General features: G+C 42.0%; 1 protein-coding gene across 1 annotated transcript; it reads right to left on the minus strand.

Moving 5' to 3' along the window:
- Positions 1 to 5,739: 5,739 nt before the first annotated feature.
- GPA33 (glycoprotein A33 (transmembrane)) lies at positions 5,740 to 15,541 on the minus strand. The gene is made up of 7 exons (XM_009076588.1): positions 15,508 to 15,541; positions 11,073 to 11,224; positions 9,921 to 10,131; positions 9,207 to 9,365; positions 6,868 to 6,981; positions 6,227 to 6,350; positions 5,740 to 5,812 (listed from the first exon to the last, which is right to left on the minus strand). Exons 1-7 carry the CDS (start codon positions 15,539 to 15,541, stop codon positions 5,740 to 5,742), a joined length of 867 nt encoding a protein of 288 aa, XP_009074836.1.
- Between the last annotated feature and the right edge of the window lie 870 nt (positions 15,542 to 16,411).

The following is a 16,411-nucleotide window of genomic DNA, read 5'->3' on the forward strand; positions in this document are numbered from 1 at the left end:
TTTTCATGATTTTGTCATGAGCTGTTCGGTCAACCTCTGCTTATTTTCCTGTTTGTCTTGGAGAAGATGATACTTGAAAAGTCAACAGGCTCACCTGGTCCTCTTTTTCTCTTCAGGACCATATGCCACAGGATTCTTCCAGCAAATCTCTCAACCAGGCCAAAGACTGCTAAATTTCCCCCCTAGTCTTCACATCCCTGACCAGTTATTTTTGTCATGAGCTGTTCGGTCAACCTCTGCTTATTTTCCTGTTTGTCTTGGAGAAGATGATACTTGAAAAGTCAACAGGCTCACCTGGTCCTCTTTTTCTCTTCAGGACCATATGCCACAGGATTCTTCCAGCAAATCTCTCAACCAGGCCAAAGACTGCTAAATTTCCCCCCTAGTCTTCACATCCCTGACCAGTTATTTCTTGTTCATGAGTATGAAGTCCAGCAGAGAACACCTTCCCTCCTTGGTTCCTCTGTCACCTGTATCAGGAGCATCAGGCTTGCAGTTGTCTGAAGAAGGCTTTGTGTGCTTCCTCCTAGCAGGGCTATTTGCAGCAGACATCCACTAGATTGTCACCCATGTTGGCCTTCCCTCTGTGCCTAACCCAAGAGCTCCCAACTGGCTCACTGTCTATTCCCAAGTGGAGCTCTGTGCATTCCACCTGCTCTCATGTAAAGAGAACACTGCTCACCTCCCAAGTGTGAGAAAAGCAGCTGGACAGTAAGTGATGTGTGGGAAAGGAAGGCTAGTAATCCCTTTCCTCCTTGTGCCAGTAGGCTCAATATTTGTGCCACTTCCAGGGTCTGCATTATAACTAGTTAAATTATCAGTGTTTGTTGTGTCTAAAGATTAATCTTTAGTACATCTTTGGCAATGTGTCAGTCATCAAAATCTTAAAAGCTAGAAGGAAGGCAGTAGTTTGGGGATTTACTGAGTGGAGGGTCTGTCAAATATGAGACATTGTACTTCGCTGTTTGGGTGCATGTTGGGCTGGAGGAAGCAGTGTGTGATGCTTGATCAGATGGCACAGTTGATATTCATTCCCCTGGAAGCTGTGCCAGCTACCTACAGTGAGGTCCATGCTGAGTCATACTCAAATAGAAAACTTCCATTTAAGGGACTCAGGGTCTTCCAGCAATCACAGTCAGATGGTGGTGTGATGAAGGTCAGATTCTTCTGAAAAAGAACTTGCATTGGGTGAGCCTGTATTCCAGGAAGATCTGTCTTGATTTCCTTGGAAAATAATTGTTTTCTGTTCCTGATCTCTTTAAAAAAAACTGCATAATTAGCACAGAGGGACTGTGCTGTTGGACCTGTTAGTTGAATTAAAAAGTCCTAATCCTTTCTGCTAGCAAGAATTTCAGACTTTGCCCAAAAGTGAAGTGAGTCAAGTATATGTGTGACACTGGGTTTTAAATTCCTGGTTGATAGCTAGAGGTAGATGCAGCTATGCAAAGGCTTTAACAACATCTTTCCATTTGGCAGAGTAAATGTACTGTAGTGAAACAGGAGAATAATAAATTTGTTAGCTAGTTTCTGCCCTATTAATGACTTCTGCAAGATTATCATCCCTCACTTTCACCCTAGAATGACTGACCAATAATTTTTATTGCATCAGTTTAGTAAAATGAAGACATTGGCAAACACTTCTGTTAGTCTAACCCTGTTATCTGTTCCCTGATTTTTCCTTGGTTCTGTCTTAGAAGCTTCCACAAACTTCTCTAATTGCCATTTTCAATTAATTCCCCTCAATCCCTAGCGAGCAGGTGAAATGCAGGAGAGAGAAGTTCCAAATTCCCTTATGTTGAGCTATAACAAATTTAGTACTAGCTCCAACACATCCAGAATTAATCTTGACGGTTTGATCATCGTACTGTGAACTTCATCAGCTAGAACACTGCCTCGGTGTCTCTCCTGGAACAGATGATCCAAATAAATAGAAAAGGAGTGCTGTTACTCTAGCAACAAGAATTGTGAGATAATTAACTCTTGTCTGTCTGATGAGTTCTGAATTGTGCATTGTACTGAATCTTGAAATGGCTGTGGGAGCAACAGCTTTTGTGTCTGTGTAATACTGGAAATACTACTCAAAATCCTGAGAAGAGTGAGGAAGGGAGAGCAGAACTTGGGGGTTATGTGGGAAATGGGGAGGGGTGGAATCCCTGGGGGGCAGCTCTGCAGAATAAAGGGGTTCATTAAGGTTGGCAGTTCATTAAGGACAGTGTGTTTCAAACACAAAAGCAGTCTGAGTGTGCAGGTAGATTGATCAGCAGGACTGTCTTGTCTTTACAGGGATCTCATGGCTGCTCCCTGGTCCTGGTGCAGTGTAATGGAGGTAGAAGCAGGTGTAGGCTACAAAGGAAGAATCCACAGACACTGTCCAGGCCTGTAGAGATGGTGTTTGCAAAGCCAAAGCTTGTCTGGAGTTGATGCTTGTAGAGGATCAAGGTCAGTAAGCAGAACTGTTGTGACTTTCTTAGCAGGTAAAAGACTTAACAAGTTAAAAGTGGTCCTGGAGCTGAATGGTGAGAGTGATTTAGTAACATGACTGGAATAACAGAGACAAGGCTGAGGTGATCGGTGCCTTCTCTGCTCCAGTCTCTGTGCTCTGAAATGCTTCGGGGAGAGGAACAGCAGCAGTGGATGAAGGGCAAGTCAGGGATATGTTGAGAGTTCTGGACTCGTACGTGTCCATAGAGCCAGATGGGCTGCATCTGAGGAGGCTGAGAAAGCTGCCTGGTACCTTTGCAAGGTCACAGAGAGCACAGAAAGTCCACAGCAATTGAAGGCAAATACTGCAGCCGTCTGTCAAAGGGGTGATATAGGAACTATAGGCTGCTCAGTTCCACTGGACTCCTTGGAAAAATCATGGAGTGAGTCCTTTTGGAACATGTTTTTGGGTACACGAAGGAGAAGAGAGGGACTGGAGACAGTCAGCATGGATTTGCCCAGGCTAGATCATGCCTGACCAGCCTGGTTGCTTTCCATGGTAGGTTTGTGAATAAAGTTGAATGTAACCAAATGGTAATTTACTATAGGCTGTGTAAAGGATAAAGTGAGAATTTACTTTTCTGCCTGGTCATACATTTTCTCCCTCCTTTCTGCCTTTTGAGGGAAGTGAGTATTGAAGTTGGGTGTACATACCTTAACTCTTTGGAATTAATTAATTATCACTAGCTTTTCCCATCTTCCCTCCAAATATGTTATTGCTGGTTTAATTTTGTTTAAGATTGTGGGTATACTGCAGGTAACTCCTGGAGTTATTCCTGCTCCAAAAGACATACCAGACACACAAGTACTTAATTCACTCACAGGAAAACCTTGGAGTAAGATAGGAATTTGAATATGTGTATTTCTGGCTGACTGAGTTTAACAAATTGGTTGAAGAAAAACACATAAAGCATTCTGATAAATGCACAACTTCCAACATATTACTCATATTAAAAAAAAGGGGTAAATGATAAGCAGCACTGAATTATCTCAGCCATATCTCCAAGTGCTATCATTTAGTTTATTTCTCAGTGCAGAGCTGAACTTGGTGTTGCAGAATGTTGAGTAGTTCTGTTTTAAAGGTTGTTGAGTTTGACTATTTCTTTCCCCTGCTAGTTCTTATGAAACCTGCTTACAGAGAATTGAATTGATGGTTTTGTGTGTCATTATGTAATACATCTCTTCTGACTTCTGTGGCTGGTCTCTTCAGATAACTTAATGCAGGTTTGCTGATCTGCATTTTTCTTTATGCCTAAAATGACCAGTGTGCAAATGTTACTTCACAAGTTCAGCTGATAATCAGCAATTAAGCTTCACATATCATAAAGAGTATGGAATAGGTAGGGCTGTGTTACAATGGTTAGTGGCTAGAGACAGTTTCTGGCTATAAATATTGCTGATAGTTGTCAAATCCTTTTGCTGGTCTTTCCAGTTAAGATTTTTGAGAATCCACACTGTTATCCCTCAGCAGAAGCCCTCTTCAGCCAGAGGGTTTTGGTGGAGGGAACAGGGTGTGCTGACTAATGTCTGTAACATTTATAAAAGGAATAGCTTGTTTCACAAGAAAATAGTGTTACAATGCTAATTAGATAATTCACGCTATACTTGCTTGCTGCAAAAGAGAATAAAATACAAATCAACTCCATTTCTGTGCTAAGCACTTCATTTTTTTAATCTGCCTTCAGCTTCTGTGTGCAACATTCTTTTTTTGTCACCCATTTTTGCAATGTTTTGTCATGCATCATGGGAAAAGGTCCTCAGAATGTCTTGCTGAGCTGCATTTCAGGTTGTTCATTGCCAGAGAAATTTGAGTTCTTTGTCAAGAACTCTTGGGTTTGGTTTTTGCAGTTGTTACTACTACAAATGAGTAATTGTACTTTAAGTAGCATGTGAAACAGTGGCAGGCAGAGAGCAGGGCAAAATAACAATACAGATAGGATGATTTTCATAGTTTGAAATCTAGAAAATGCTGGTCATGTGTAGGAGGATTGCTGGTTGTTTGAAGTTACATTTTAGATTTTTATTGCAGTAACTATTTGAGGGTAAAGGGTATGTGGGAGGCATTGCAGTAAGTTTCTGAAACTCCTGAAGTTGAAGATGCAATGAAGAGCTTTGAAAGGATAAATATATTACTGTAATTCATTTATTGAACATGTCTTTAAAAACACACAACCCAAACAAAAAACAACCCCACCAACCAACCCCAAACCAGCTGTTAATTAGCTTTAGCACCACATTGACAGTCATTTGGACAAAGACAGTCCATTCTCTTCCAAAGGTACCAGTGACAGGAGTTCTCTCCATATTTGCACACATCTTGCACATACAGTGCTTCTGCTTAAATTGTTAAGAATTTGAATAAAAAGGTATTTTTCCTTCTTCCCCCTTTTCACATCCCCTTTTTTTAAAATGAGAGATGTACTTGCCGATTACATGCTCTCACACTGTCAGTTTTTTGGAAGCAGCAGCAATGAACTGTTTCTGACTTTCCCATGCAACAGTCAGGAGAAAAGATTAATGCAATGGAAATTGGTCTGTAGGAGCTCTCTGAGCTAGAACTCAGCAGTTCAGGAATCTGACAGTATATAAGCTACTAGACTGTTCCTAGATCTTACAAGCTGCCAATTACAAGGCCATCTAACTTCTTCTTTACCCATGCCATTAGTATGCACTGTTGTTCTGAACAGGAGACTTTCATTGGTAATCTGTGATTTTTTTACCACATCTTTATTTATATGTGCAAATATAATATATACAAAGAACACATTTAATAAAATGTCTCAAAAAATCAGCTTGCTTCAACCTCTGTAGAAGGTTTCTATATTGGAAAATGCTGTAGGCTGTGGCATTTGCATGACACTGGAAGCAAGACCACCCTGCTTTGATGACTTGTAATTGGTGCCCTTGAAACCTTCTCTGGATCTAGGAATACAGCAGCAACTCTGTTCTCCAAACAGACCTGTCTGGTTTCTTTTTTCAGAAAGTGGGAAGTCCAGAAGACTGGCTATTTTTGGATGGCTGGGTGGAACAGTGCTCCACATGCATTTTTCTGTTATGAGGTTGTGTATTAGTACTCATTGTACATGAAGCACTTCTTTCCAGGGAAACAAAGATATTCTCTCCCGTTAGCTTTCATTTTATTATTCAAAAACACTTCTTGCTGTAAGAAGGAGGGATTGAATTCTTTTCTGCAATGATGTCTGTGCCTCAGCAAATCCTGAAGGTGGTATTGGTCTCCTGTTTCTTTCTTCAGATATTCTAAACATCCTCGTTTGCTTCATGATGCTTTCTAGGCATCTCCTTGGACGGTTCCGTTCTATCTTCTTGCTCCCTAAAACATTGTTCAGGAGTAGAGATGTTAAAGTAAAACCAGCTAGAAATTTTACTGAAGAGATTTTGTGTTAGAATGGTTTGAGACTGCTCTAAGCTGATCTGGAACTGTACTGCACTGAACTCCATAAATTGAGTCTTGCTGGTGATGTGAGGTGTGTGGGCTACTTTTTACTTTCATAGCATCTATGCTAATTCAGTTCCAAGGTCTGAATGTTTTGGTTCTACCCCAGAGACCACAAAGGTGTCTGGTACTACTGGGCATATTCTGTAACAAGAAACTGAAAGGAGAAAGCAGTGCACACTTCCCTTGATTTCTTTTTCCTCCCATGCTTTCCACTCCATATGTTGATGCCGGAGGGAAAAGGAAAACCCTTCATATGTTCCATTCACTCTCCTAGGGAAAGGTACTTACGTCATCTCATATTCAGTGTCCTTGCTTGCCCGACAGCAGCAGCAGTAGGCTAAGATACCAATAACTATAATTGCAGCAATAACTCCCCCGATGATGCCAGCATAAAGAGCTATGTTCATGGATGCTGCATGGGAAGAAAAGAATTAGCAGTGAGAATGATACCAAATGAAATCAGCACAGTCACTGGACTTCAAACCCCACTACCACATGTCAGATATCACTATGAGATCCAGACTCAGTGGAAGCCACCTGTATTTGACTACAGCAAATGGGATTCATTCTGTAGTGGGTGGTTGCTAAGTCTGCAGGAGCAATTAGTTAGACAGTGATAGGGAGGAGCCCCTGGATCTGAACAATTGCTGTAATTCATCAATAAAGTTTGGTGTCAGACTTTGCAGGCTCAGCCCTATCTCACTCTACATGTGGATTTTTTGTCACCTGTGAACCAACTCTATGAATTAGTGAGTGCTCTACTAGCTTGCAAACCAGTGGAGAGGTCTCTCTTTAAAGTAAGAAAGATCCTTTTTTGAGGGAAAGCAGAAATTTATATCTCTGTCTGCACTGCCTCCATTAATCCTTTGGCTCTTAGCTGGGATAATTTCTCCAGTACTGCCCTTCCAGGAAGAAAACCCATTTCTTACGTGGCACAACGCTGACTGTCATGTTGCAAAATTCCGTTCCCACAATGTTTGTTGAAGTACAGATGTAAAAGCCAGAGGTATCTGCTGAGATGTTTGTCAGAGTTATTTGTTCCCCTGTTGTGAAACACAAATCCAGTCCAAATAAAAAAAAGAATTAAAGCAGGGAAGGAAGTGGTGACAGCAGCCCTTCAATTCCAGCCCAGTGTAGTTGGAGTGATGAGAGGTTATTAAAGCTGATGGATCTGTCCTGCTCAGGAGCTGCCATGCTCATCCCTGGGGTTTAGTGTGATTTATGGGAGGACAAACAGAAGTGTGCTGTTTTGATTACAGGGACCATGTGGTATTTGAACATTCCCTTTAGGAAAAAAACTGTAGGTGGAGCATAGAGAAGTATGTGCACTTAGTGAAAGCTTTTCTTTGCATTGGATTTTGCTGAGAAATGTAAGATGCCCAAACCAGCATCTGGCTGTGAGAACTGGCCAGTTTTTGTTGTAAAAAAAAATAATTCTCTACAATCCTCCAGCTCTTAGGATTATCAGATCTGTATCATTTAGCAGTGGGGGGAAAGGTTTTCTGGTTTGGGAGGGACTACACAGGCTGTGAAAATAAACGGAGGGAAAGAAATGCAGTGACATGATTGCTATGATACATTTTCTACCAGCCTAACAGAGTTCAGAACCATAGGCTAAAGCTTAGCTCTGGCTGCTCAAGCAGTCAGTTTTTGTTCGTTACATCTCCAGCTGATATTTGTATGTGTAGTCCATGCTTTTTACTTGTGATACAGGTCCAGATTCCTGCTCTTAAAGCAAAAGACTGAATACTTTTCAGTGACTTTCCTATATTCCTTGCGATCTCACTTCTTTCTGTTTAGTCTCTGCTGGCGCCTAGTGCCAGATAGCAGAAGAACATGCAAACCCAGAAATAACGGACTGCATGCTTGATATTTTTGTTTTCTTACAAGCTTCTACATACTGCCTGTGCCTACTTCTCTCTATCTGCTTATAGATTGCAGCTTTGAGAGTTACAAAACATCATAATGCAAATATGCAAATAATGCAAAGTTGCAGTCTACAACCAGAATGTAAATCCTCCTATTAAATCAAAAGTAATTGAGTGAGTCGAATTGGGAAAAATCTGGGTCAGATACTATCAATTTTTGGAATGTTTCCTGAGGGAGTTCTGCACACATTGCAGCAGTGGGACACACTTAGCACAGAAAGAAATTGCTTGTGACAGTAGGGCGTCCAGCCAGCTTGGGGCAGAAGGGGACAGTCGTCACACTGCTTGGACGTGGGTGCTATGGTGAAAACAGAAATGAGGTGGAAATGGATGAGAAGAGACTCCTGTCCCAGGGAAGTCACGCCAGGATGACAGCAGAAGCAGGCAGGTGGTGCTATGCCAAGTCCCGGTGTGCTCAGTCAGGGCTGTGCATGATGCGCTGGCACCACTCAGTGGCCAGTGAAATGAATAAGGTTTGTGTCCCTGGTGGTATTTTATCCTTTGCATATTTTATGCAAGAATCGTCTAGGGAGCATTGAATATCTTGTTGAGTCTCATCATACTTAGTTTAGCGATGCTGCAGTAAGTTAAACCAGGAACAGTAGGTTCAGATACTCCTGACTTTCTGAGTCTGGACAAACCAGGAAAAAACAAAATTGTTTAAAGGAATAAATTTGAGTCCTTGTCACTACTACACTTAAAAGAGTATTAAACTCTCATTTCTGTATGAATAGTTCTACCAAAGGTCCTGTTGTGGGAATTCAGTTACTTTTTCTTTCCAGATTCTGACTTAAAATAAAAGCAAATAAAATATTTGGGCCTGTGTGTCAGTCCCAAAGAACCCTTTTTTTTCTCAGACCAGGAATGGTGCAACTGTTTCTTGTACCACCTTCCTGTAGGTGAGGAGTCATCTCTGGAAGGAAAAAAGCCTTCGGAGTCAACTTTCATTCCTTCACTCTTGAAAGCAATCATTGTCTTTACATTGGGATGTAAAGGCACATCAGTTAGAAAACTCGATGTTATTCTTCACGTTATGACACACTTACACCCAGTAGTTGAGAAGTAATTCTTTCTGGCTGCTTCCAGAGTGAGCCAGCTCTCTCACCAGGTGAGAGCTGAAGTTGAAATCTCACTGACCATCCTTACTTCAGGTAACAGTGCTTTTCCCCCTGCTAAGTTACTCGTGAGCATTCTTGTATTGAAAGGACAACTTTTCAAAATCCTGGTCAGAGAATGTCCCAGAAAAAGCCTTAAGAGAGATTTTGTATTTCCATTTCAAAATCTTTCCAGCTTTCATCTGCAGAAAGCTCAAAGACTTGATGTCTTTGAAATCCCCATACCTTCTGTTCTTTGTAGCACACGGGGCTCATTTTGTACATTGAAGCTTTGCCAGGTGTATTTGGGCTTTGGGGAGCCCTCGTGAGACACACAGGTTAGATTGATTGTCTGTCCGTATTGTGGTGTCCCCAAAATCTTGCATTCAGGCTTGGATGGTGCAACTGAAAGAAGAAAAAACGAGGTAATTTTATTAATCAGAAGTAGTTTCTTGTTTCAGCCCTTCTCCTGTACCTGTGGTTTTTATTCTTCCTAAACAGAGGCTGGTCTTGCACCTACCACCTTCTTCTCAAAGGAACTGGAGTGAATTTGTATCCATCTTATTTCTCCCTTCTTGGCACTGGAAAGCCAAGAAGAAATTGTAAGATGCTTTTTGGGATATGTCTAATAGTGTTAGGTAGCTCATCCTTTTGTAACTAGAGTATGACAAGCCACAAGGGGAACGAGGAATGCCTTGTAATGAGGCATGGATTATTAGGAAAGTGAACTATACAACTCTAAAGACTTGTTTTCTGCAATCAGGTATCTAAGGGAATTGTGTGCTCTAAGCCTTCCAATCTACTTCCACACAAGTAGGAAAAGACCAAAGATGGAATTGTGGATGACAACTTCCTTGTGTTTTTTTTTCTGTTAGAAAAATCCATTGTTTGAAACAATGTGGATATTAGAGGAAGGGCAGTTTTATCTAATGGATCTGGCGTTGCCCACGTCATGCTCACCAAGGACGAAGAGAGACACTAATGCAGACTGCCGGGGGGGGTCATTCCTTAGCCGAACGCTGCACACGTACGTCCCGTTGTCTTCCATGGTCACTGCATCAACGGTGATGCTGATGTCCCCTTTGTCTACATCACCAGTAAACTGGATACGGTTCTCATAGCCCTGGCCGTACTGTACAAGTCCATCAAAATACCTATTGACAGCATCAGTCTGGTAGAGAGGGAGGGAAAAGAATCAATCTTAGTTCCTTCTGTGTGAGTCTACAACATAACTCGATGAATTAGCCCACTCTTGGAAAAGAGCAGCTTGGAAAAGTGGACCTTCAACTGCACCAGTCTGACAAAAAGAAAAGAAAAAGAAGAAAAGAAAAACACAAAAATTCAAAAGGGTCTGTGTTTCTGTCTGGAATCCCCTTCTCCCACCTTATGTGAAATCAGAGACAACTGGTTTCTTTTGCTGGGGCTTAGTCATCTTTCCTCTCCATGACAGGACAACATGAGTCTTGTCTGAGATCCATATGTCAATCAAACTCCCTTGTGATTACACAAACTCTTCCAGCAAAGAGTTTCTTCTTCAGAAAAGAAACCCTTGCCAGGTCCCACATGGGGATCTGCAAAGGCTCCTTCCCCCTCTCACTAGCTCCCAAGACGTCAAAGAGAACTTTAGAAGTTTCTTTACCTTCAAATACTCCATATGAACGTACGGGAACCTCAAGAATCTTTCCATGTACTATTATCATCAACTTAAAGCTTTCTGAATAGTGTCAAAGATATGTATCTATATAAAACATATCTGTATACTACCTATACTTAAAAATACACATATCTTTTGATAAAGTATCTGAGTGTTTCACATATTTTAATAGATGTAAGCCCCACAGTATGTACAGGGATTTATTCTCAATACACAGTTGTAAGGCCACAAGAGAGCAAAAAGAAGGGTGGGTGCTTGCCTAGTATCATGCAATAGATTTGAGATAAATTGCATCTAGAATCATAGCTTCTGTTTTCATAGTTCTGAGATTAAAGCAAGTTTAGAAGAAACCTTTTTCTTTCAGCACACATTCCTACCCACAGTCCTGCTCCTGTCTCTCCTCCTACCCACCCCCCTTGGATGCCCTATCATATGTTTCTTTATGCAACTTGATTTACCGCACTAAGGACTTTCCTCCAGACAACGATGTCTCCTGGGGAAGTAGAAAACTCAGTTTTAAAATTGCAGCGGAGAGTAGCATTTCTTCCTCGTGCCACCCGTATTTCCTTGACGGGTGCTTCCACCGTGAGGCCATGAGCAGTCACCAGAACTAGGAAGAGAAAATGTTCTGCACTCAGCAAAAGTAACAACATCAGGATTCCATGTTTTGTCTCTTTGGCTTTTTTTACATGCCGCAATAACCCCAAATTCACATCATCCATAACATTCCCCATGGAGCAAGGTGTGATGTGTGCTGTGGCTGATTGACTACAGGAAGCTGCTGCACAAGGATGGCTAAGAGCTAAACTCTGCTTTCTATTCCTCACTTCTCTCTTCTTTACCTGGACATATATTGCCATGAAATTTATAAAGATGTTTTCTTTTTTTTCCTGAGCCCTCTTCCAGTGTGACTGACATCCTTTGACAGTTCAGAATGTACAGAGGGAGGCAGATAAACAGATACTACAAGTGCATCGGCAGTCTTGAGGATTCAGGCTAAATTCACAAACTGATATTGTCAAATTTCAGGGATCAGGAAAACTGTCAAATAACTTGCCTCAATCCAAGTCCATAGAAAAATGACATTTTGTGCTAGGGAATCAAAACCTTTTCATGTAATGCCCTGAAAAGAGGAAAACCTAGAAAAGCAAAGAGAGATTGAAAGAAACAAGTGAAGAATAGCTGCTAGTTTATAAAAATTAGTAAAGTAGTAGTCACCTTTCCCCAAGAACTCTAGCACCTGCCTCTGTAGCGCAGGAATAGCTCAGAGTTGAATCAAACAGCAATCCCTCTGTGCCCTGGTGAAGCATGCAGGGCGCAGAAATAAGTGTTGCTTGTATACTGTATTCCATCTGACTTGCTCTTAATTGATCATGTCTGAGCATTAACTAGTGGCCAGGTCTTAGTTATTCTAGAATTGAGCTGGACAATTATCTCTGCCCTTCTACAGATGGCCTTCATTCCTGTGTGAATCCGTGGTAACAGTTTGCGTGGGTTCTGTGTTTGGGTTTGGTTGGATGGGTGGGTTGGGCTGGGTTTTTTTTTTCCTAATGGCACCAAACTGAATCATTTGGGAAAAATCTAAGTGGCAAGAAAGGGAGTGCTGCTCAGAGGCACTCCCATGGCAAAGAGGAACATGGTGCAGCAAGGAGGAAAGTGAAGGAGGACAGACATGTATGCTCCCCCCACAAGGGACATGCTGCATGTGGTGGTGAAGGTTTGCTTCTCAGGATTTGTCTGAAAAGTTGCCGTCTAGCAAACTTTAGGTCCTCAGTCTGCTGTATCTTTGTCCAAATTAGGAAGTGTAATGTGTAAGGGAGAGACCAAAGAATGTCTGGATTCCACCTTGAGTTGCAAATTGGTTGTGAATACATGCTTTTTAGACAGGAAGACCACAGCCGCATGCATTAGGTCAGTAAGAGTAAGCCACTGGCAAGTTGAGCACTACCAGATCCTTGACGAGCAATGAACAATAGTGTCCCTTAGAAAATAGCAGCGTAGGGACCCAAAAGGTTTTGCCATCACTGTGCTAAGAACATGTGTAGCAATTCAGGTAATTACACAGGGTAACACAGGACTGTTGGCACAAGGATCTGCTTTTAGCTGAAGTCCCCATCTTTCTGCACCACCTCCTCCATAACCGAGTGGTTCTGTGGTCTGGCATAGTTAATGAATTAAGTGTGTGTGTAACCTCTTCCTCTGTGACACGGCAGTAGTGGCTTCCGATCTCTTGGGGATTATTCTATTTACAGCTGCTGACAGCTATGAGAAGGAAACCAGCAGGGCAAAGTATTTCTAAGATGCTTTTATTGCAGCCACTCCCTGGTCTTTCTCTGCTCTGGGGCACCCAGGGCAAGGTCCCTGTTTGCATATGCCTGGGGCTCTTTCTAACTGTTGTTGTCCTATGCCTTTTGTGTGAGAGACATCTGTGAAAACTTCCTCCTTGCTTGTTGTGACTGGATAGAGATGCTTTCCTGCATTTAGGTGAAAAGCACCACTAGGAGATGGAGCAAACCCCATTTTCTGACCCTTTTGTCACTCAGAAACTGATTCCACGAGACTGGGGTTCACCAGCGGGTCATTAACTCAGCCCAGAGGCAAATAAGAGACTGCCCAACCCTCAGGCTCCTTTTCCTTGTTCCAATTGGATGACTCAAACATGTCTTCAGTGCAGAGTCAGGGAACAGTTGAACCAAACACTGTATGCAAGAGAAACATCTGGTAACAAGTGAGACTGCTGATGCATCTGTTGCTGTCACCCAACTACTTCTTGCAGTTGCCCAGCTACTTCTGATGCTCTTCCCTTTGTCACTCACATCTCTTTCTGGCTCCCAGAAAGAGCTCCCCTCTCTCTGGGAAGCTTCATGGTTTCATTCTGGGATGCCATTTATCCACGCCGATTTCCTCCTCCTCCCTGCTCAGCCCATTTCACCTCACAGTCATCATGTCTAAAAATTGTGGTTTATTCTTACAAGGGTTGTTGGGTTTTTTTCTGAAGGAAAACAGAATCTATCCAAAGCATGACTGATGGGAGGGAAGGCCAATTCTGAAAGAACTCCAGAGGAGGAGAGAGGACAAATAGCCTCTGTACTTGGGTACATAGGAAGATGGCGTCACCAAGGCTGAAGCCTTAAAAATTACTTCTTTGTGTGTTATCAGTTAGCATCTTTATAACGTTTTAAGAATTTGAGAAAGGTTTTACCTCCCTCTGCTCAGCTTAGAGATTTGTACTTGTACAAAGGAAGAAGAAAATGAAGTGACGTATCTACTTTCACATTCCTTACTAAGTATTATCAGACTAAAGGGCAATTAATGCAGCTAGAAACAAGCAGGGGAATATTTTATTTGCTTAAAAAAATGAGATTCTGATCAAGCAAAATTGTTATTTCTGATTTCTCATGGTAGATTTGGCTAGTGAGAAAAGTTGGAAAAGTGGAAATGTTTTACTTCGCATTTACAAGGAAATGTTCTGGTTTTTAATTCGTCGGCACTTTACCCCAGAATTTAGCTGAAATTTAATTCCAAAGTGGCAGAAGGAAAACCTCTTAAATGTGAAATCTGCAGTAAAAGTAAAGATTTTGTTTTATTCAGAATGACGGTTTGGGGGTTTCCCATCATCAAGAAGTTCACAGTGCCAGTTATTCACACAACTGCAGTGAAGACCTGTGCTGCAGAAGTCAGCCTGTGCCAAAATCTCATTCAAGGCAGCTCTGACATCCCAGCACTGCACTGCCATGTACTGTGCAGTTTCTCCACTCGGCTGCAATGCAGGAATCTACTGTACCTTCTCCAAAAATTTTTCACAGGCCAGTATTTTAACGCTGAATTATTCCCATTCAAGTTCTGCCCCAAAAGGCAAGAAGAGCTTCATCCAACATATGTGTTTAAGCTCTGAAAAGTTCCCCATCCACAATTTGGATAGTATGGAAGGTGAGAATGATGAAAAAGGAGAGTGAATACCAATGGCATTTCACAGTTTGCATAATGATCATCAACTCAAGGGCCAGGTCACATTTGTTGTATGTGGAGCATATCCACTTTTTCTAATTACGTTAAACTTCGTGAATTTCCTTCTTGTGGGTATTATTGTTGAAGTGAGGTTTTCAGGATTTTTGATTAAAAGAAACCAAGCAATTTCTGGGTGCACAGCTGTGTCTGAAGCCTGGAAGGTGCAGGAGCATTGGTATGAGAAGACGAGACAGGATAAAAAGCAGTGGAACTGAGACTGCAGGCTCTGTACAGCAGGATGGGAAAGGGCCAGACTGTGATGAAGGCCAAGGTGGCTGATTTATATGCCTTAGTAGGAATCATTGTGCATCCCCTTGGTGTGCATAATATATAGAGATCACAAGTCATATCAGAATACATATAAACTGTAGGATTTAGACTACAGAGATGTACAGTACATGCAGATTTATGTAGTAAAGAAATGGAACCCAAGGACTCAAGGCCAGGCTGGATGGCGCTTTGAGCAACCTGATCTAGTGGAAGATGTCCCTGCCCATGGCAGAGGAGTTGGAACTAGATGATCTTTAAGGTCTCTTCCAACCCAAACCATTCCAGGATTCTATGTTTCTTTGACTTTTCCACTTACAGATGAGGAAGTTCCTTCTTCAGAAATAAACACTGTATTTTACAGAAATCAGTAAAACTGTTTTTAAAAAATATTCTCCAGCCTCATGGAGAATAGTGTTCTTTTCCCACTCCTAACACTGCCTTATGGCTTTAGGAGATGCCCATTCAGCACAGAGTTGGTACATGCTCTTGTCTGATCATAAACATGAACCTTTACTAAACAGGAAAGAGACACACGGAGTGCACTGGCGTATTCAGACTTTGTAGTGCTGTTTCCTTCTACTCAACCCGTAAGGACATAACCAAATTAGTACTCACCTGCACTGAAAACGAACAGCCAAAGACTTTTCATTGCTGTCCACCTCATCTCTCCTTTGTTTCACCTCAAGGTGCTCTTCTTTGTAACCTGTAGGTGGCTGGGAAAGTAATTGGCTTTAGCTGAAGGACTGCTTCTCACTGGTATTACAAGTTCACTTCCTCAGTCTCTTTTTAAAGTCCTTCTTCTCTAGTCTGCCACTCCCCTCCCAGCCAGAATGACAAGCCAGATCACCAGTAGGCTCTGACATTGCTCAGATGTAGGGGCAGAGAGAAAACTTGTGAACTCCTTCCCCAGTTATGAACTTTCCTCTCCAATTAAACTGCCTGTTCCAGTTTCTCCTAACACACAGGTACATAAAGCAAGCAAAGGGACAAACCGAAGGGTGTGGTGAGACTGGGAGTGGAGTGTACAGTACCGAAGTCATGCGTGTGGTGACAGGTAACTTGGGGAGAATAGGCCTCATTCATCTCAAATATTTATTGAGGGAGCCTAGGGACTGAGTTAAAAAAGTCTTAAAGTGTTTCACAATGCAGGTAACAGCCCACATCCAGGCTTTAAGGAACTGAGGTGCCTAACCCTATTTACTTTAAACACTCGTAAGAATATGTAATTTATGAGAATTTGATGACCAACGGGTTATCTAAATATGAACGAGATGCGTCTCAGCCAGGTTCTTACTCTCTTATGTCTACTTTTCAACTGCCCAGTGTGTGTCTTGCACAACAGCTTAGGTACCAAAGGTACTTTCTACTTTTCTGCTGAAAAGAAGCTGTTAAATAAACCAGTGGCTTGCAGCATGCTGGCTGCATGTCTGTCAGGGTGCAGTGGAAGTCCAGCCACTGTGCATGGGCAGTATTCTGGATGGGCATGTGGAAGCTGCTATAACTGATTAAAGAACAGAAG

This window comes from Acanthisitta chloris, unplaced genomic scaffold, assembly GCF_000695815.1.
Source record: "Acanthisitta chloris isolate BGI_N310 unplaced genomic scaffold, ASM69581v1 scaffold9966, whole genome shotgun sequence".
In the NCBI taxonomy this organism is placed as follows: Eukaryota; Metazoa; Chordata; class Aves; order Passeriformes; family Acanthisittidae; genus Acanthisitta; species Acanthisitta chloris.

What these genes read in the sequence shown, in the direction of transcription:
- GPA33 (XM_009076588.1), bottom strand. Translation starts at nt 15,541, where the DNA reads ATGAAAAGTCTTTGGCTGTTCGTTTTCAGTGCAG. An exon ending in GCTGTTCGTTTTCAGTGCAG is followed by an intron (nt 11,225 to 15,507) that starts GTGAGTACTAAT and finishes TTCTCTTCCTAG; the next exon opens with TTCTGGTGACTGCTCATGGC. An exon ending in GACACTGAATATGAGATGAC is followed by an intron (nt 5,813 to 6,226) that starts GTAAGTACCTTT and finishes ACAATGTTTTAG; the next exon opens with GGAGCAAGAAGATAGAACGG.